We start from the raw sequence: 18,582 nt of genomic DNA, 5'->3' as shown, positions 1-18,582 counted from the left end.
TGAGAGCCTGGGGGACGTGGACCTTCCCCTCTGCCCTGGGGAGGGGCTGTGGTCACCTTGCCATAGTCCTGGAGGCTGGGAGGTGGGATGAAGCCTTCTCTCCTGGCCTTCAGGGTGCTTTTCCCTGCCTCGTGCCCACGCACCTGGGATGTCATAGAATTCCAGAATGGTTGGGTTGGAGGGACCTTGAAAACCATCTCGTTCCACCCCCCTGCCAGGGGGCACTTTGTGCTATCCCAGGTTGCTCCAAGCCCCATCCAACCTGACCCTTGGACACTTCCAGGGACGGGACAGCCACAGCTTCTCTGGGCAACCTTTGCCAGGGCCTCCCCACCCTCACAGGGAGGAATTTCCATGGTTTGGGCCGGACTCAGCTTCTCCCTGCTCTTCTGTTTCATCCCCAGTTACCTCTACTGGACGGACTGGGGGGACCACTCTCTGATCGGGAAGATCGGCATGGACGGCACCAACCGCAGCGTCATCGTGGACACCAAGATCACTTGGCCCAACGGCCTCACCCTCGACTACATCAACAGCCGGATCTACTGGGCTGATGCCCGGGAGGACTACATCGAGTTCGCCAGCCTGGACGGCTCCAACCGGCACACGGGTGAGGGCGACGGGGCGACGGGGTGGCCAGCGGGCCCTTGGGGGCTCCCGGGTGGCCAGCGGGCCCTGGGGGGCTCCAGGCAGCCAGCAGGCCCTGGGGGGCTCCGGGCAGCCAGCAGGCCCTGGGGGGCTCCGGGCTGTGGATCAGGTGTGGCAGTGGGAGCCGGGGCTGCTGGGCACAGTTCCCAGCTCCAGCCACTCCTCTGTGCCCAGGGAAGGGGCGGGTTCCCTGTGGGAGTGGGACATGGGGCAGCCCCTCAGTGACCGCCCGCTCCCCTCGCAGTGCTGAGCCAGGACATCCCACACATCTTCGCGCTCACCCTCTTCGAGGATTTCATCTACTGGACCGACTGGGAGACCAAGTCCATCAACCGGGCCCACAAGACGACGGGAGCCAACAAGACGCTGCTGATCAGCACGTTGCACCGGCCCATGGACATCCACATCTACCACCCCTACCGCCAGCCCGACGGTGAGAACGACCCTGGGAGAGGGATGCCAGGCTGGGCAGGGGAGCAGGGAGGGGGTGACAAGGGTCCTGCAGCTCCCCTGAGGGTCCCCAGCTCGGTCTGACTCGCTGTTGTCCCCCTGCTCTCCCCTGCAGTTCCCAACCACCCCTGCAAGACCAACAACGGCGGCTGCAGCAACCTCTGCCTGCTCTCGCCAGGTGGGGGGCACAAGTGTGCCTGTCCCACCAACTTCTACCTGGGCAGCGATGGCAAAACCTGTGTCTCCAACTGCACAGCCAGCCAGGTAACCCCCTGCCTGCCCCTGCCTGCCCCTGCCTGCCCCTGCCTGCCCGGACATCCCCTGTGCCCTCTCCATGTCTGTCCTGCCGTGGTCTCCCCAGGGGTGCTGGGGTGCAGATGTCTTCTGTGGGCACAGGCAGCATGTCCCTCCTGTGGCACTTCACCTTTGGGGGAGCCAGAGACCCTCCAGCTCTGGAATGTTCTCCCTGTCCCCCCTCCTCAAACCCCAGGGGCTGGGTGGGGTGGGTACAGGGTTAAGGCTTTGCTCCAGGTCAGGACATGGAGTGTCCAGAGGGTACCTCGGACAGGACAGCACAGGGTCAGTGCCCTTGGCTGAGCTCTCTGGGGACAAAGCCTTTGGGGTCCTCTTTCCCCATCCCAAGCCACCCCACGAGCTCCTCTCTCCTTCAGTTTGTCTGCAAGAACGACAAGTGCATCCCTTTCTGGTGGAAGTGCGACACCGAGGATGACTGCGGGGACCGCTCCGACGAACCCGAGGACTGCCGTGAGTGCAGGGGGGGTGACCACAGCTCCTGACACCCCAGCACCCCTGGGCTGTCTCACAAACCCCGTGGAGGGGAGGGTCACCCCAGTAACGGGGCTCAGGGAGCAGTGGGACACCCCTGTCCCTGTGTAGGGACTGTCCCACGGAGCAGAGCCGCCCCTTCCCTGCGCCCGAGCCTGGGGTTGGGTGCTGGGTCCCTGCTGAGGACCCCTGAGGGGGAAGCAGGGGGTTGAGGTTCAACCTAAAAACATTCCCCAGAGCAAACCTGTCCCCCTGTGTCCCCCCACAGCTGAGTTCAAGTGCAGGCCGGGGCAGTTCCAGTGCTCCACAGGGATCTGCACCAACCCAGCCTTCATCTGCGACGGGGACAACGACTGCCAGGACAACTCGGACGAGGCCAACTGCGGTAGGTTCCCGTGTCCCCTCGCGACCCCCAGGCCCCCCCAGCACGGGGGCTGCAGCCTGTCACCCCCTGACTGTGTCATCTCCCCCCAGACATCCACGTCTGCCTGCCCAGCCAGTTCAAGTGCACCAACACCAACCGCTGCATCCCCGGCATCTTCCGCTGCAACGGGCAGGACAACTGTGGGGACGGGGAGGATGAGAAGGACTGTCGTGAGTGGGGGTGCTCGGGGTGTTGGGTGGGAGCAAGTGTGGGCTGGGCTGAGGGGCTCAGATCCCTGTCTTGGGGTATCTGGGGCTTTCTCCGTAACCCTGCTCAGCACAGAGCTTCTGTCCACATCACCCCACTGCCTTACAGACACTCCTTCCTAGTGGAAATGAAATCCTTAAATCCCTTAAAGTGGCCTGTTCAGTATTTGTCCTGGATTTGGGCTGAGCCTGTTGCCCAGCCGAGGGATCTGTGGCCTCTACCCTTTACCCCATAGTTGGGAATCTTCTGGGGCCACCATGGGGCTCTGCTCCCCTCTCCCACACCGAGCATGGCCAGACCCCTGTGATCCCCTGAGCATCCTGCAGCCCTGCAGGTGGTTTTTAGGGGGCAGGGAGTGAGTGGCAGCCCCCCGTCTGCCCCACTGCCCCTCCTGACACCCCTTCTCCCTCCTGCAGCGGAGGTGACCTGTGCCCCCAACCAGTTCCAGTGTGCCATCACCAAGCGCTGCATCCCCCGGGTCTGGGTCTGTGACCGTGACAACGACTGTGTGGACGGCTCTGATGAACCTGCCAACTGCAGTAAGGGGGGGCCTGCGTGGGGAGGGGGGGCTGGCCACGCCAGAAACGGGGGCTCCCCACTGCTGGTCACCAGCGTGTGTCTGCAGGGGGGTGGGTCCCTGCTCAGCCCCTCCTTGGTCCCTGTGGGCGGTGGGTGATGGTGGTGGTGGCTCTGCCTGGGTCTGTCCTGCTGGAATCCTCCTCTCCCTGACTCCTCCCTGGAGAGCTGCTTGGAAGCAGGGGGGTCTCGCTCCCCGTTCCAGGCAGGAGCGCTCAGCCAGCCCCAGGCTGTTCATCAGCCCCGTGGAGAACGAAACATGCCCGTGCTGACGCCCTCTCCGTGTCACTTTGTCCCCTCCAGCCCAGATGACCTGTGGGGTGGACGAGTTCCGCTGCAAGGACTCGGGCCGGTGCATCCCGGCGCGCTGGAAGTGCGACGGGGAGGACGACTGCGGGGACGGGTCTGACGAGCCCAAGGAGGAGTGTGGTGAGCAGGGCTGGGGGGACGGGCCCCTGTCACCTCCAGCCCCCCCATCCCCACGGGCAGGCTGGCCTGGCGCTGGCTGTCCCCTCTGGGGGGTTTCAGCTGCTCCTTCTGCAAGTGCTGTAGGCACCAGCAGGCTTGGAGGTGTGGGACAATGCTGAGCCCTGTCCCTGTCCTGTCCCTCCTGGGGGCAGTGCTTCCCTCTGTCCCTGTCACATCCCTGCCCTTGTTTGGGGCAGTGCTGCCCCCTGTCCCTGTCCCATCCGTGCCCTTTTCTGTGCCAGTGCTGCCCCCTGTCCCATCCCTGCCCTTGTCTGGGCAGTGCTGCCCCCTGTCCCTGTCCCATCCCTGCCGCTGTCTGGGGCAGTGCTGACCCCCCGTGCTGTCCCTGTCCCATCCCTGCCCTTTTCTGGGGCAGTGCTGCCCCCCGTGCTGTCCCTGTCCCATCCCTGCCCTTGTCTGGGCAGTGCTGACCCCTGTCCCATCCCTGCCCTTGTCTGGGGCAGTGCTGACCTGTCCCTGTCCCATCCCTGCCGCTGTCTGGGGCAGTGCTGACCCCCCGTGCTGTCCCTGTCCCATCCCTGCCCTTGTTTGGGGCAGTGCTGCCCCCTGTCCCTGTCCCCTCCCTGCCCTTGTCTGGGCAGTGCTGACCCCCCGTGCTGTCCCTGTCCCATCCCTGCCCCTGTCTGGGCAGTGCTGACCTGTCCCTGTCCCATCCCTGCCCCTGTCTGGGCAGTGCTGACCCCCGTGCTGTCCCTGTCCCCAGACGAGCGCACGTGTGAGCCGTACCAGTTCCGCTGCAAGAACAACCGCTGCGTCCCGGGCCGCTGGCAGTGCGACTACGACAACGACTGCGGGGACAACTCGGACGAGGAGAGCTGCAGTACGTGCCACCCCCCGGCCTTTGGTGTCCCAGGAGCGGAGCACAGGAGAGGGGAGAGGTTTGGGCCCCCCTCAGACCCTCTCCTGCTGCCCGTGGTGGCGGCGATGGGGGCAGTGCCAGGCTGGGAGCCTGGGGAGCTGCCGTGTCCCCCGGCCAGGACACCCCTGACTCCAGGGGTCTGGAAATCCTGGCCCTGCACAGGGGGGGCTGTGCTGAGGAGACACCCCAAGGGTGACAGGTAATGGGGAGGGGGTGACCCCGACACCCTCCCGGCAGCAGCGCAGGGGCCCAGTGTGGCCACAGCCACCTGCAGGCACCTCGTCCTGCTGGCACTGGAGCGGCTTTGCCACCAAGCATTGCCCCAGGTGGCACCTGGGACGGCTGTGGGGACACACGGAGCCATCGGGAGGGACCCAGGTCACAATCCCGAGCCTGGGCCAGTGCACAGGGAGGTGGCAGAGTCGGTGCTGTCCCTTAGTGAGTTCCCACCCTGTTCCCACCCACCCACTGGGCAGCAGAGGAGTGTGAGTGTTCTCACGGATGAGACAGTTCCCGGGACTCTGCTGTGGGTGGGAGCACAGCCCTGTCCCTCTGGAGGGTCCCAGGCTGCCCATGGGATGGCACCAGGGTCTGCTGCTGGACCCTTTCCCATCCCACAGCACCAGGCTGCTGCCAGACCCTCTCCCAGCCCACGGTGCCCACCGGGTCCCTCTGTCTCCCTGCAGCTCTTTAGGGTGCAGCTTTTGTTTTCTTTTCTGTTGATTTCCCGTCGTGTTTTTGAGTTTGTGCCATTTCACTTCATCTTATGTTTTTCTCCATTTTCACACTGTCGTTATGGGGCGCTCAGAGGTAGGTTCCTGCCAAAATCTTTTAATTCCATGTACAGTCTCTCTAAAATCAATGAAGACAATAATTTCCAGGTGAGGGCAGAGGGGTCGGGACTGGACAGCCCAGGTGGATTTACTGAGCATCAGCACCAGCATCTCCCTCCACGGAGCTGCAGCCGGGGAGGGTCTGACCCTGCTGCTCTGCAGGGCCCGTGCATGGCTCGGACTTGGCTCCAAAACCCGTCCCCACTGTGACCCTTCGTGCTCCAGCTGGACACCCCCTACCCCGCTCTGCCCCCACAGTCCTGCTCCATGGCCAGAGGGTCCGTGTGCCCCAAAGCCCCGGGGCCGTGGGGAGGGGAAGGGTCCCAAGAGCCTCCTGGGTGGGCGGCAGTGCCACGTGCCGTCCTCCTGGATTTGGCACCAACTGTGCCAGTGAGCTGTGAGGGGGTGTCTGTCCCCGTGTCCTGCGAGGGGGGACAGGGGTGAGGCTCTGCCAGGGCACCGCTGCTGTTCCTCCTGCCCGAGGGGCAGCCAGGGTGGGCAGCGAGTGGGGCTGGTGCTGCCTGCACAGAGGGTGAGTGACCTGGGGGACAGCCAGTGCCCCCCGAAACCCCTGCAGGGAGCTGGCAGCCCTGGAGGGGGGTGGGAAGGGGGCTGGGAGGTGGTACCAGCCATGCCCTTCTCCGTCAGCTCCCCCAGCTCTGCTTGCACCCCCCGTGTCCCCAGTGCCACTGGCCGCGTGTCTGTGTCAGCCTGTGCCCCCCCAGCTGTTGGCCAGGGAGACCCCCCGGCCCTGCCCCCTGCCCTGGCTGTCCCCACGCTCAGGGGACCCCCGTGTGCTCTGTCCCCACGCTCAGGGGACCCCCGTGTGCTCTGTCCCCACGCTCAGGGGACCCCCGTGTGCTCTGTCCCCACGCTCAGGGGACCCCCGTGTGCTCTGTCCCCACGCTCAGGGGACCCCCGTGTGCTCTGTCCCCACGCTCAGGGGACCCCCGTGTGCTCTGTCCCCACGCTCAGGGGACCCCCGTGTGCTCTGTCCCCAGCGCCCCGGCCCTGCTCGGAGAGCGAGTTCTCGTGTGCCAACGGCCGCTGCATCGCGGGCAGGTGGAAGTGCGACGGGGACCACGACTGTGCCGACGGCTCCGACGAGGTACAGCCCCTCTGCCCTGCCCGGCCTGGCAGGGGGCACGTGTGTCCCCCCCCGCCTCTGTCCTGGGGCTCGGAGCGTGGGCGCAGTGGCTGCCACGGCCACCCCACGTCCCTGCTGACCGTGTCCCTCGGCCGTCCCCTGCAGAAGGACTGCACCCCCCGCTGCGAGTTCGACCAGTTCCAGTGCAAGAACGGGCACTGCATCCCCATGCGCTGGCGCTGCGACGCCGACGCCGACTGCATGGACGGCACGGACGAGGAGAACTGCGGCACCGGCGGTAACGGCAGCGCCGCGGGGCACCCGGGGCCGGGCGCGTCCCACCACCACCACCCCCGTGTCACCTCTGTCCCCGCTCCCCTGTGTGTGTCTGCCCCGCTCTGCCCGGTCCCTGGGCACACACGGACACAGATCCGAGCCCTGGAAACCCCCCAGCCCTGGGGACTCCCCCTCCCACCCCATCCATGCTGGAAGTTGGAATCGCGGCCCCAGGCTGAGGTTTTGGCAGCGGGGCAGCGTGGGCTGACATGTCCCCTCCTGTGTCCCCTCCTGTGTCCCCTCCTGTGTCCCGTCCTGTGTCCCCTCCCGTGTCCCCTCCCGTGTCCCCTCTTGTGTCCCCTCCCGTGTCCCCTCTTGTGTCCCCTCCTGTGTCCCCTCCTGTGTCCCCTCCTGTGTCCCTTCCTGTGTCCCCTCCTGTGCCCCCTCCTGTGTCCCCTCCTGTGCCCCCTCCTGTGCCCCCTCCTGTGCCCCCTCCTGTGCCCCCTCCTGTGTCCCCTCCTGTGTCCCCTCCTGCCCTGCGCTGTCACAGTTCGCACGTGTCCCCTGGACGAGTTCCAGTGCAACAACACCCTGTGCAAACCCCTGGCCTGGAAGTGCGACGGGGAGGACGACTGTGGGGACAACTCGGATGAGAATCCCGAGGAGTGCTGTGAGTGATGCCGCGGTGCCTCTGCCCCGAGCACCCCCTGTGCCCCGGGGATGGGGGGCAGTCCCGGGGCTCGGGCACCGCTGCGGGGACCAGGGGGACTGGAGGGACCTGTGGCAGCTCCTCTCGGGGGCGGCTGGGGGGGCCAAGGGGAAGGAGGTGCCTCCTGTGAGGGAGTGGAGTCGCAGAGGGGCTGGGTGGGGCGAGGGGCTGGCGGTGGGGAGGGGGCTGGGGGGGCCGGAGCTGGGCGAGGAGAGGGCTCCCAGCAGCCGGGCAATTGTCTTTGCTTCAGTCTCTTTGCTTCAGCCTCCGGAGCCCGCTCGCCCGCGTGGGACAGCCCTCCCCAGAGAGCGGGCAGAGGCCGAGCAGCAGCTCGTGACAAGTGTGACAGCCTGGCTCTGGCGTCTCCTTTCACCGTCACCGTTTGTTTCTGTTTGCTGGTGCAGTGAAATTCCAGTGTCCCCCCAACAGACCGTTCCGCTGCAAGAACGACCGGGTGTGTCTGTGGATCGGTCGACAGTGCGACGGGATTGACAACTGTGGAGACAACACGGATGAGAAGGACTGCGGTGAGTGGGGCTGCCCGTGGGCACAGCCCACATGGCAGGGGTGGCAGGTCACCAGGTCACTGTGGCCCTCGGGATGGTCCTCCCAGAGCCCGGGATTCAGGTGGTGGGGTTGGCTTTGCCCACTCCTTCCTCCCAAAGCCGGGGTGTGGGCGCAGCACCTCGAGTCCCTGCCTGCTCCCTGCCCGTGCTGTTGGCACCCGGGGGGTCCCACGGGGATGGTGCCCAGGGACACGGGGGTCACAGGGACACGGGGGTCACAGGGACACGGGGGTCACAGCCGCTGCCCCTCTCCCGCAGAGTCACCCACGGCCAAGCCCAAGAGCTGCAGCCAAGACAAGAACGAGTTCCTGTGCGGGAACAAGAAGTGCATCAGCGCCAACCTCCGCTGCAACTTCTTCGACGACTGCGGGGACGGCTCCGATGAGGAATCCTGCTCCCACGGTGGGTGGGGGGCCGGGGTGGGCCCTGGGGAAGCTGCTGTGACACGTGTGTGTGATGGCACCTTCCCCCCGCAGAGCACAAGTCCTACGACTGCCTGACCAACAGCACCATGTGTGGGGACGAGGCACAGTGTGTCCAGTCCCAGTCGGCCTCGTACTGCACCTGCCGCAGGGGCTTCCAGAAGGTGCCGGACAAGAATTCCTGCCAAGGTACTTCCCACCACTGCTGGGCAGGGCTCGGGATGGGGCTGCTGGGTTTGTGCTTGGCTTTTGCCAGTGAGGTGTCATTTCCCAGCTGTGGAGGGAGGGGCTGGGGCAGCAGGAATGGTGGGGTTGGGGCACAGGGACGGGGTCTGCGGTGGCACCTCTGGGTCTCCCCCTGATCCCGTGTCCCACTGCCCAGACATCAACGAGTGCCTGCGCTTCGGGACCTGCTCCCAGCTCTGCAACAACACCAAGGGCTCCCACGTCTGCAGCTGCGCCAAGAACTTCATGAAGACGGACAACATGTGCAAGGCGGAAGGTCAGGAGGGAACAGGGACCCACAGGGGTTCTGCGTGTGCCCAGGACCCCCCATGTGTCCAGGGCCTCCCGTGGGACCCCTCTGCTCTTCCCTCCATCCCCCTGCACCTCTGCCCACCGTTCTGGCACCACCAGTGCTGTCTGTCTGTCCCTGGCTGAGGGACCCCCAAGTGCCCCCAATCCTGTCCCACTGGGGAGCAGGCTAAGCCCCCACTCCTGGCTGAGTCTCTGCTCCCAGTCCAGCCCATGCCAACCTCTCCTCCTCCTCCCGTGCAGGCTCTGAGCACCAGATCCTCTACATCGCTGATGACAACAAGATCCGGAGCATGTACCCCTTCAACCCCAACTCTGCCTACGAGCCGGCCTTCCAGGGCGACGAGAACGTGCGCATCGACGCCATGGACATCTACGTCAAGGGCAACAAGATCTACTGGACCAACTGGCACACGGGCAGGATCTCCTACCGGGAGCTGCCCGCCTCCTCCTCCGCCTCCACCGCCTCCAACCGCAACCGGCGCCAGATCGACGGCGGCGTCACCCACCTGAACGTGAGCGGGCTCTGCCGGGGACGCCGGGGGTGGGCCGGGGGTGTCCTCCCCCCTCACCTCCCCCTGCTCTCTGCCCCACGCAGATCTCAGGGCTGAAGATGCCGCGGGGCATCGCCATCGACTGGGTGGCCGGGAACATTTACTGGACGGACTCGGGGCGGGACGTCATCGAGGTGGCGCAGATGAAGGGCGAGAACCGCAAGACGCTGATCTCGGGGATGATCGATGAGCCCCACGCCATCGTGGTCGACCCGCTGAGGGGGTGAGAGACCTGAGCCCTCCCTCCCTTCCCCTGCCCAGCCCTCTCCTCTCTCCCCTCACCACAAGCCCGCACGTGGTGGCAGCTCCCGGTGCCCCAGTGTCACCCTCTGTGTCACCTCAAGTTGCCCCAGAGTTGCCTGGGGACTCCAGGACACTGTGGGAACAGCATGGGAAGGTTTCTGCTCCAGTGGGGCATCAGGCTGTCCCATTCCCGTGGGAATGACCTGCCTGTGTCCTTCCAGGACGATGTACTGGTCAGACTGGGGCAATCACCCCAAGATTGAGACGGCTGCCATGGACGGGACGCTGCGGGAGACCCTGGTGCAGGACAACATCCAGTGGCCAACAGGTGAGCAGAAACACGTAACAGGAGGGGCACGAGGGGAGCAAAAGCCTTGATGGGGCCTTTTGTGTCGGGGAGGGTTGTTCTGGGGGCTCGGAGCCCCACGCCAGGAGGGTGCAGGGGTGGCAGGGGGGCTGCTCTGCAGGTCACTTGGTCAGGAGGGGCTCGGGGTGGGCTGAGGGCTCACTGGGGGCTGTGTCTCCTCAGGCCTGGCCGTGGACTACCACAATGAGCGGCTGTACTGGGCCGATGCCAAGCTCTCCGTCATCGGCAGCATCCGGCTCAACGGCACCGACCCCGTCGTGGCCATCGACAACAAGAAGGGTAAGCGAGCCCCACAGGGGTCCCCAGCCTAGGATCCACCCTAAATCCCTGCCTCCACACGTCCCCTCTCGGCTCCCCCAGGGCTGAGCAACCCGTTCAGCATCGATATCTTCGAGGACTACATCTACGGCGTCACCTACCACAACAACCGCATCTTCAAGATCCACAAGTTCGGGCACAAGGCTGTCACCAACCTGACGTCCGGCCTCAACCACGCCACCGACGTCGTGCTCTACCACCAGTACAAGCAGCCAGAGGGTGAGTGCGAGCCCGGGACCCCCACCCTGCTCCCAGGGTGCGAGGGAGCTGCTGGGGCCTGACCCCCGGTGTGAGGTGCCAGGGGGTGAGGGGAGCTGGCACTCCTGACCCCTGGTGTGAGGTGCCAGGGGGTGAGGGGAGCTGGCACTCCTGACCCCTGGTGTGAGGTGCCAGGGGGTGAGGGGAGCACTGGCACTCCTGACCCCTGGTGTGAGGTGCCAGGGGGTGAGGGGAGTGCTGGCACTCCTGACCCCTGGTGTGAGGTGCCAGGGGGTGAGGGGAGTGCTTGGGAAGAGAGGGCTGAGCCCTGCAGCTCTGAGCCCAAAGCGGGGGGGTCTGGGTGGGGCAGAGCAGGGGGGTTTGTGGGGTGGGTTGTGGGCACAGTCAGCTGGTGACCCCGGGGCATCGAGGGCTTTGGGGGTGTCCTAAAGGTGTTGGGGAGCAAGGAGGGCTGTGGGTCACCGTGCTGCCCCCACCCCACCGTCCTCACCACCCCGTCCCCTCCCCGCCTGCAGTGACCAACCCTTGTGACCGCAAGAAGTGCGAGTGGCTGTGCCTGCTGAGCCCCAGCGGCCCCGTCTGCACCTGCCCCAACGGCAAACGCCTGGACAACGGCACCTGCGTGGTCATCCCCTCGCCCACCGTCTCCCCGGTCGGTGGGTGACACCGGAGGAGGAGGAGGAGGAGGGAGGAAGGGGAGGAGAAGGGAGGTGGGGTCCTGCCAGCGCAGTCCCGCTCACCCCCGTCCCCTCCATCCCTCCCTCGCAGTGCCCACCACCGACACGTGTGACCTGGTGTGCCTGAACGGCGGCAGCTGCTTCCTCAACGCCCGCAAACAGGCCAAGTGCCGCTGCCAGCCCCGCTACAACGGGGACAAGTGCCAGATCGACCAGTGCTCCGACTACTGCCAGAACGGGGGCACCTGCGCCGCGTCCCCCTCGGGTGAGCCGGGGCTGCCCGCCGGTCCCGGGAGGGTGGGGGGACGGACGGATGGGTGGATGGGTGGGTGGATGGATGGATGGATGGGTGGATGGATGGATGGATGGATGGATGGACGGATGGACAGACAGACGGGTGGGCAGCGGGCTGACGGCTCTCACCCATCCACCCCCAGGGATGCCGACCTGCCGCTGCCCCACCGGCTTCACCGGGCCCCGGTGCAACCAGCAGGTGTGCACGGATTACTGCCAGCACAACGGCAGCTGCACCGTGAACCAGGGCAACCAGCCCACCTGCCGCTGCCTGCCCACCTTCATCGGGGACCGCTGCCAGTACCGTGAGTGCCACCTGTGCCACGGGGCGGGAGGAGGGGGCCCCACCCCTGGGAACCCTTGGGGACCCCAGGGGACAGCACTGGAGGGATTAAGTGCACTGGTGCCCCTCCCCTGGGGATATTTGGAGACATTTGGGGACCTGGATGGATCAGGCTCACAGGTCCCCTTTCCTTTTTTATGGGTGCTTGGGGTCCCCTGGGGAAGCACCTGTGGATTGGGTTCCCAGGTCTCCCTCTTCCAGGGGCTGATATCTGTGGAACTGGGGCAGTGTGGTGCTCCATGAGGGACCAGGGCCACCAACAGCCCTCTGGAGGGGCTGGCAGGGAGATGCCCACCCTGACCCTCCCCGTCCCCCACAGGGCAGTGCTTCGACTACTGCGAGAACGACGGCGTGTGCCAGATGACAGCCAGTGGTGCCAAGCAGTGCCGCTGCCCCCCTCAATTCGAGGGCGCCCAGTGCCAGGAGAACAAGTGCTCCCGGTGCCAGGAGGGCAAGTGCAGCATCAACAAGCAGAGTGGGGAGGTCTCCTGCACGTAGGTGCTGGGAATCATCGACCTGGAGGGGGGAAGAGGGGTGGTGGGCACAGAGACCCCCGAGAAAACCTGTCTCCTGTGGCTGGATCTACGGGCATTGGCCACAGCTGGGTTGGTGATTCAGGGCAGGTAAATCCAGGGTGTCTGAGGGCCCTGAGAGGAGGGTGAGGTGTCTCCCCAGAGCCCATCCTGGTGGCCCAGCAGCCGTGAGCTGTGCCAGTGGCACGAGCCAACAGCCAAGTCCTGGGGGGCTGAGTTGAGGGGGGTACAGGGCAGCCAGGGGGGCACGGGGCAGCCAGGGGGACCCACGGGGCTGAGTTGAGGGGGGTACAGGGCATCCAGGGGGGCACGGGGCAGCCAGGGGGACCCACGGGGCTGAGTTGGGGGGGTACAGGGCAGCCAGGGGGGCACGGGGCAGCCAGGGGGACCCACGGGGCTGACCCCCTGTGCCCCACAGCTGCCCCGACGGGAAGATAGCCCCGAGCTGCCTGACCTGTGACAACTTCTGCCTGCACGGCGGGACCTGCTCCATCGGGGACAAGACGCAGCTGCCCGAGTGCCTGTAAGAGCCGGGGGGGCCGGGGGGGACAGGGGGGCTGTTTGCCCCCCCAGGACGTGACTGACACACCCCACTCTGTGTGCCCCCCACCCCCCCTGACCCCAGCTCTGTGCCCACCTCTGCCCCTCCCTCCCTGCCTGGCCCTGCCCCGCTAACCCCGCTGCTCTCCCTGCCCTCCCAGGTGTCCCGTGGGGGTGACGGGGCCGCGCTGCGAGGATTTCATCGTCAGCGAGCAGCAGAGCAGCCGTAAGTGGGGGCAGTGCTGGGACCCCCCTGCCACCCAACACCATCCCACCCCACCCCACCCCTCCCCAGGGGTCAGGGCCGTGCCGCTGTCGGGGATCCAGGGCTGCCCGGTGCCCCCATTTCGTGGTGGAGGGAGGACAGGGAGGGGGGACAGGCAGCTGGACCAGGGGTGGGGGGGTGTGAGCACCGACCCCCCCCCCACAGGCTCTGACTGTTCCCGTCCCTTCCTCCCGCAGGAACAGCCTCCATCGTCATCCCCATCCTGCTGCTCCTCATCTTGCTCACCGTGGTGGCTTTTGTCTGGTACAAGTGGAGAATTAAAGGGTGAGTCGGGGCGGGGCAGGAGCCCTCCCGTGCCAGCTTTGAGGGCGTGGGGCAGCTGTGGGGCGTCGCTGGCACTGACCCTCTGCGTGTCCCCCCCCAGTGCCAAGGGCTTCCAGCACCAGCGGATGACCAACGGTGCCATGAACGTGGAGATCGGGAATCCCACCTACAAGATGTACGAGGGGGAGCCCGACGACGACGTGGGGGAGCTGCTGGACGCCGACTTCGCCCTGGACCCCGACAAGGTGAGGGGCTGAGTGGGCTCCAGCCCGGGGTGGGGGGGGCAGGGAGGGCACATGCTGGGTGTGGGGGGCACTCTGCTGTGGCAGTGCAGGGGGGGGGCTCCGAGGGGTTGAAAAAGCTTTGGGGCTGGGGGGGATTCTGGGAGTCTCAAGGCTTTGGAGCTGAGGGGCTCTGAGAGGTTACAAAGGCTTTGGGGCCGGGGGGGTGTCTCTGAGGGATCACAAAGGCTTTGGGGCTGGGGGGTGTCTCTGAGAGGTTGCAAAGGCTTTGGGGCCGGGGGGTGTCTCTGAGGGGTCTCAAAGGCTTTGGGGCTGGGGGTTTCTTAGGGATCACAAAGGCTTTGGGGCCGGGGGATGTCTCTGAGGGATCACAAAGGCTTTGGGGCTGGGGGGTGTCTCTGAGGGATCACAAAGGCTTTGGGGCCGGGGGGTGTCTCTGAGGGATCCCAAAGGCTTTGGGGCTGGAGGCTGTGGGGCAGGGATGGCAGCACCACAGCCCCAGCAGGGACCCAGAGGAGGTCACGGCTGGTGGGGGCTCTCACCGGGGCACTGCGGGGCAGGGGACACCCCTGGGGGGGCGGCAGTTCTGGGCAGGGGGGGTGTCCGTGCCCTCTCCCACCTGCTCCCCCCTGCCCACAGCCCACCAACTTCACCAACCCCGTGTATGCCACGCTCTACATGGGCGCCCACAACAGCCGCAACTCCCTGGCCAGCACGGACGAGAAGCGGGAGCTGCTGGCGCGGGGGGACGACGACCTGGCAGACCCCCTGGCATAGGGGGGGCGAGGGGCCGCGGGGCCCGGCACAGCCCCCGCCACAGGGGCGGGCGGGGGGGCCGGAGGGGCCACGAGCCGCTGTATAAATGTACAAATGAAGGATTATTACTTTTCTATGTGAGCAGTATTATTACCTGTATATTCCCCGGTCCCAGGCCTCGGCGTCTTCATTGCCAGACCCGGCTTTGGTTTATTTTAAATCTCTTTACATTGGGCCCCCCCCCTCCCTTCCCTTCCCCTCCCTCCCCTCTCCTCCCCTTTCCCACCCCCGGGACAGGCTGGCGTGTTGGGGTACGGGGGGAACACCCCGGGGCTGACGGGAGATGTGGGGTCACCACCATGGGGGGCACGGGGGGGGGCGGCAGAGCAGGGGCCACACGCTCCCCACCCCCCCCAGCCCCGGCAGCTCCCCTCTCCAAGGACCCCATTTCCTTCCCCCCCCCCAAATCTGCCGCTCCCCGGGTTCCCCCTTCTCCTGCAGCTCTGCCCCTGCAACCCGCCCTTGGCTCCCATTCCCTCCCCTCCCTCCTCCTCTTTCCTTCCCTCTTCCCCTTCCTCCTTCCCCACCTTTCCCCTCCCCGTTCCCCCTCTCCCTCTCCCTGTTCTCTGCCCAACTGTTACAGGGGCCAGGACGAAGCCCCCAGCCCCGCTGTGGTGGGGGGGGGTCCCAGCCCCACGGGCCCCCACTCCAGCCCCTCGCCTGCCCCCGGCCCGCTCTCCAACGTGCACATTTTTTAACAGGAAAAAGAAAGATAAAAAAAAAAAAAAAAGGCCACAACCCCCCCTGGAGATGACTTAGCTTTTATAGTAGAAATAAATAAACGCATGGGGGGGGCGGGGAGGGACCCCATCCTTTTACTTGGGGGGAAATGTTTTAATAATTTTTGCTGGATTACTTTACAACTAAACAAAAACAGATATTGTTATAAATAAAATTTTTAAAAACTGAAGCTCAGGCTGATGGTTGGGGAGGGGTGGGCAGGGGGGAGGAGGGGGGAGGCAGCTTTTGGGAGGAGCCCGGGGTTGGGGGGGGGGGTCATGGCCATGATGGGCTCAAAGCCCAGTGGTGCCAGTTCTGGCCCTGGGGAGTGAGGAGGGGGCTCGGGGGGTTGTGGGCAGCGGGGAGGAGGAGGGTGGGGAGCGGGGGGGTGTCCTGGGGAGCAGGGGTCGAGGGGTCACGGGGAGGGGGTCACAGGGAGGTGCTGTAGGACAGGGGCTTCCCACCAGGACCTTTTGTTCCGTCGTGTGGCACAGGGGGAGGGCATGGGGAGGGGGCACAGGGTGTTCCGAGCACGGGCTTCCGAAGCACCGGGACTGGCACCGGGAGTGTCACCGGGACTGGCACCGGGAGTGTCATCGGGATTGGCACCGGGACTGGCACCGGGATTGTCACCGGGCACCGGCGGCGCGCGCAGTACCAGAAGCCGCCACCAGGTGGAGACACCGCTCTCGAGAACGCGCATCCCCGAGAGCCCCCCCTGTGTCCCCCCCTGTGTCCCACCGTGTCCCCCCGTGTGTCCCCCCCTGTGTCCTCCCTGTGTCCTCCCTGTGTCCCCCCGTGTGTCCCCCCCGTGTCCCCCCCTGTGTCCCCCCGTGTGTCCCCCCCCGTGTCCCCCTGTGTCCCCCCCTGTGTCCCCCCGTGTGTCCCCCCCTGTGCATCTCTCCCCCAGAGCCCCCCGTGTGTCCCCCCCGTGTCCCCCGGTGTGTATCTCACCCCGTGTGTCCCTCCCTGTCCCCTCCGTGTGCACCTCTCCCATGTCCCACCCCGTGCCCCCCGTTCATCCCCACCCGCCTGCCCACCCCTGTGTCTTCTTCATCTTTTTCCCACGTGTCCGTGTGCTTCCCACGTGCCCCCCTCATGCCCACCACGAGCGCCCCGTGTGCCCCCCAGTCCGTGTGTCCCCCCTGTTTGTCCATCCCTGTTGCCAGGGCAGCACCAGGGGCTGTGGGCGGGGGGCTCGGTCAGGAAGGCCCCTCACCCCGAGGGCAGACGGGTGGGCAGGGGCTCATGGCCAGGCAGGGGCTCCTGGCTGGGCAGGGGCCCGTGGCTGCCCCGGGGGGCTCGTGGCTGCCCTGGGGGGCTCGTGCTGGGCGGGCAGGGGGGCTCAGCTTGGCCTCACTTGTGGCGTCGAACCCTCGTGGCGTCGGCCCCGGCCCTGCCGCGTGCCAGGCAGGTGTGAGGGTCCCCAGGGCAGGTCCTGGGCCCCCCCGCTGGTGGCTCAGCAGAGCAGGTTCCCCCTCACCCCCCCATCATCACCAGCCTCGGCACAGCCCCCCCCCGCAGCCGCTGCCTTTGAACCCCCCCAGCCCCGCACCGGGCGCCGGCGGCCTCAGATCTATTTCAATACCGGCTCTTTGTTCACTTATCGGTTCTTAAATCTCCTCCCGAGGTTTTTCCTCCCTCTCCCCTCTCCCCCCCCAACCCTTTTTATCTTTTTCCTTCAATATTTTCTATTTTTCACCCCTTCCCCCATTCGTTCCCCTCCACCTTTCTCTCCCCCCCTCCCCATCTCAGCCCTCTGGGCTGTTAAGGCAGGGAGGGGGGGGTCCTTTTCCAGAGCCCCCCAACCTCTCACAGACCCCGGGGTCTGCTCCCGATGAGACCCTCAGGGACACAGGGACCCCCTCAGGGAGTTTTTGTGGTGATGTTGGGGGAGGTCCCAAGGGGTCTGGGTGCCCCTGCAGCCCCCCCAGGCTTCAGCCACCCCAACCCTCTGTGGGGTGAGTGTGGCATCGGGGGGGGACAGTGCCAGGGTCCCTGGGGGGGTCCTGTGGGACAGGGGCAGTGGGAAGTGGGGGACAGAGAGGAGCAGGGGGCTGTGGGGCTCCAGTGGGTCTCACACCCACCAGCAGTGCTGCCACTGGGGCAGCAGCAAGAGGGGGCTGGAGGGACCACCCTGGAGTCGGGGGGGCTCCCCTGAACCCCAGCTGCAGATCTTGGGCACAGGGTGCAACGTGCCCACATGCCCGGGGCCACCATGGGGCTGGCGTGGGGCTGGCTGGGACCCCCCGACGCCAGGGCCCCTGGACCCCCCCCCTCTCCTCGTGGCTCTGCTCTCTCCTCTCTCTTCCCCTTCTCCCTCATTCCTCACCCTCTCCCTTCCCTTTTCCCATTTCTCCCTTATCTTTTATCATTCTGCCTCCGCATGTCCAGGCGGTTCTGCAGTGCCCCCCCAGTGCCCCCAGCCCCACCCGTGTGTCCCTATCCACCCCCCCAGTGCCCCCAGCCCCCCCCCCCCCCCCCCCCCCCCGGCACCACCAACGCCAAACCCCCTCCGGCGGCTTCCCGGGATAATCACAGTAAACCCACGATAACAGGGATAAATTGAGGGGGTGGGGAGGGGGCTCTGGGATGTGCAAACCCCGGGGGGGGGGCGGGTGAGAACCGCTGGGAGAGGGGCCCAGCGCCGGTCAGGGGCCGAGCACACGCGTGTCCCTGTGTGCACACGCGTGTCCCTGTGTGCACACGTGTGTCCATGTGTGCACACGTGTGTCCCTGCAGGTGACGCAGGTGGCGTGTCCAGCCTGACACGGGTGGGGGTGCGAGGCAAGGGGACCCCTCCTCGGGGTGTGGCAGGGCCTGGGGTGCCCCCCGGGGGGTCTCCGTAGGGTGGTCCCCCCCTCCTCTGCTGGAGTCCTGGGGGGGCCCAGCAGCGGGGGGCCCTGTGCCCTCCCCGGGAGGGGCAGGACGGGGGGTCCCCTCCGGTGCCAGCGCATTTTCCAGGGCACAGCAGGGCCGGGGGCACCTCGGGGGGGGCGCGGCGGGGGGGCAGGACCGGGCGCACCCCGGGGTGCAGAATCTCGGGTAGAGAGGGAGCAGGGGCAGGACCCGGGGGAGATGGAGGGAAGATTTGGGTGTCTCAGGGTGCGGGGGAGGAGGGGGCAGGACCGGGGGCACTCGGGGGTCCGCGGGCTCCGGGAGTGGGGGGCGGCACCGGCGGTACCCCGGGGTGCGGGGGGGGTCTCCCTGGATAATGTCGGGGTGCGGGGGCTCCGGGAGACGAGGGACAGGAGCGGGGCCACCCCGGGGCGCGGGGCGGCGGGACCGGAGGCATCCCGG

The 18,582-nt window shown here is 66.6% G+C and overlaps 1 protein-coding gene across 3 annotated transcripts in view; it reads left to right on the top strand.

Annotated features, from left to right (window-relative positions):
* Window positions 1–15,472, top strand: part of LRP1 (LDL receptor related protein 1) — a 75,547-nt gene extending 60,075 nt beyond the window's left edge. For all 3 annotated transcript variants that reach the window (XM_064638924.1, XM_064638923.1, XM_064638922.1), the window contains 30 exons: window positions 405–610; window positions 893–1,081; window positions 1,214–1,362; window positions 1,770–1,863; window positions 2,153–2,269; window positions 2,359–2,478; window positions 2,932–3,054; window positions 3,395–3,520; window positions 4,284–4,400; window positions 6,274–6,380; window positions 6,525–6,657; window positions 7,186–7,305; window positions 7,749–7,871; window positions 8,169–8,312; window positions 8,387–8,521; window positions 8,715–8,834; window positions 9,110–9,381; window positions 9,465–9,643; window positions 9,885–9,991; window positions 10,193–10,309; window positions 10,391–10,567; window positions 11,083–11,223; window positions 11,336–11,509; window positions 11,682–11,843; window positions 12,201–12,375; window positions 12,833–12,937; window positions 13,116–13,180; window positions 13,417–13,504; window positions 13,605–13,749; window positions 14,386–15,472. In XM_064638924.1, coding sequence (XP_064494994.1) covers window positions 405–610; window positions 893–1,081; window positions 1,214–1,362; window positions 1,770–1,863; window positions 2,153–2,269; window positions 2,359–2,478; window positions 2,932–3,054; window positions 3,395–3,520; window positions 4,284–4,400; window positions 6,274–6,380; window positions 6,525–6,657; window positions 7,186–7,305; window positions 7,749–7,871; window positions 8,169–8,312; window positions 8,387–8,521; window positions 8,715–8,834; window positions 9,110–9,381; window positions 9,465–9,643; window positions 9,885–9,991; window positions 10,193–10,309; window positions 10,391–10,567; window positions 11,083–11,223; window positions 11,336–11,509; window positions 11,682–11,843; window positions 12,201–12,375; window positions 12,833–12,937; window positions 13,116–13,180; window positions 13,417–13,504; window positions 13,605–13,749; window positions 14,386–14,523 — 4,168 coding nt within the window. In that variant the 3' untranslated portion in view covers window positions 14,524–15,472. The remainder of the gene's footprint in view (window positions 1–404; window positions 611–892; window positions 1,082–1,213; window positions 1,363–1,769; window positions 1,864–2,152; window positions 2,270–2,358; window positions 2,479–2,931; window positions 3,055–3,394; window positions 3,521–4,283; window positions 4,401–6,273; window positions 6,381–6,524; window positions 6,658–7,185; window positions 7,306–7,748; window positions 7,872–8,168; window positions 8,313–8,386; window positions 8,522–8,714; window positions 8,835–9,109; window positions 9,382–9,464; window positions 9,644–9,884; window positions 9,992–10,192; window positions 10,310–10,390; window positions 10,568–11,082; window positions 11,224–11,335; window positions 11,510–11,681; window positions 11,844–12,200; window positions 12,376–12,832; window positions 12,938–13,115; window positions 13,181–13,416; window positions 13,505–13,604; window positions 13,750–14,385) is intronic.
* The last annotated feature ends 3,110 nt before the right edge of the window (window positions 15,473–18,582 follow it).

This window comes from Pseudopipra pipra, chromosome 30 (assembly GCF_036250125.1).
Source record: "Pseudopipra pipra isolate bDixPip1 chromosome 30, bDixPip1.hap1, whole genome shotgun sequence".
NCBI lineage: Eukaryota > Metazoa > Chordata > Aves > Passeriformes > Pipridae > Pseudopipra > Pseudopipra pipra.
Note: the sequence above shows the minus strand (reverse complement) of the source record. Positions and strands in the feature narration are given on the sequence as shown.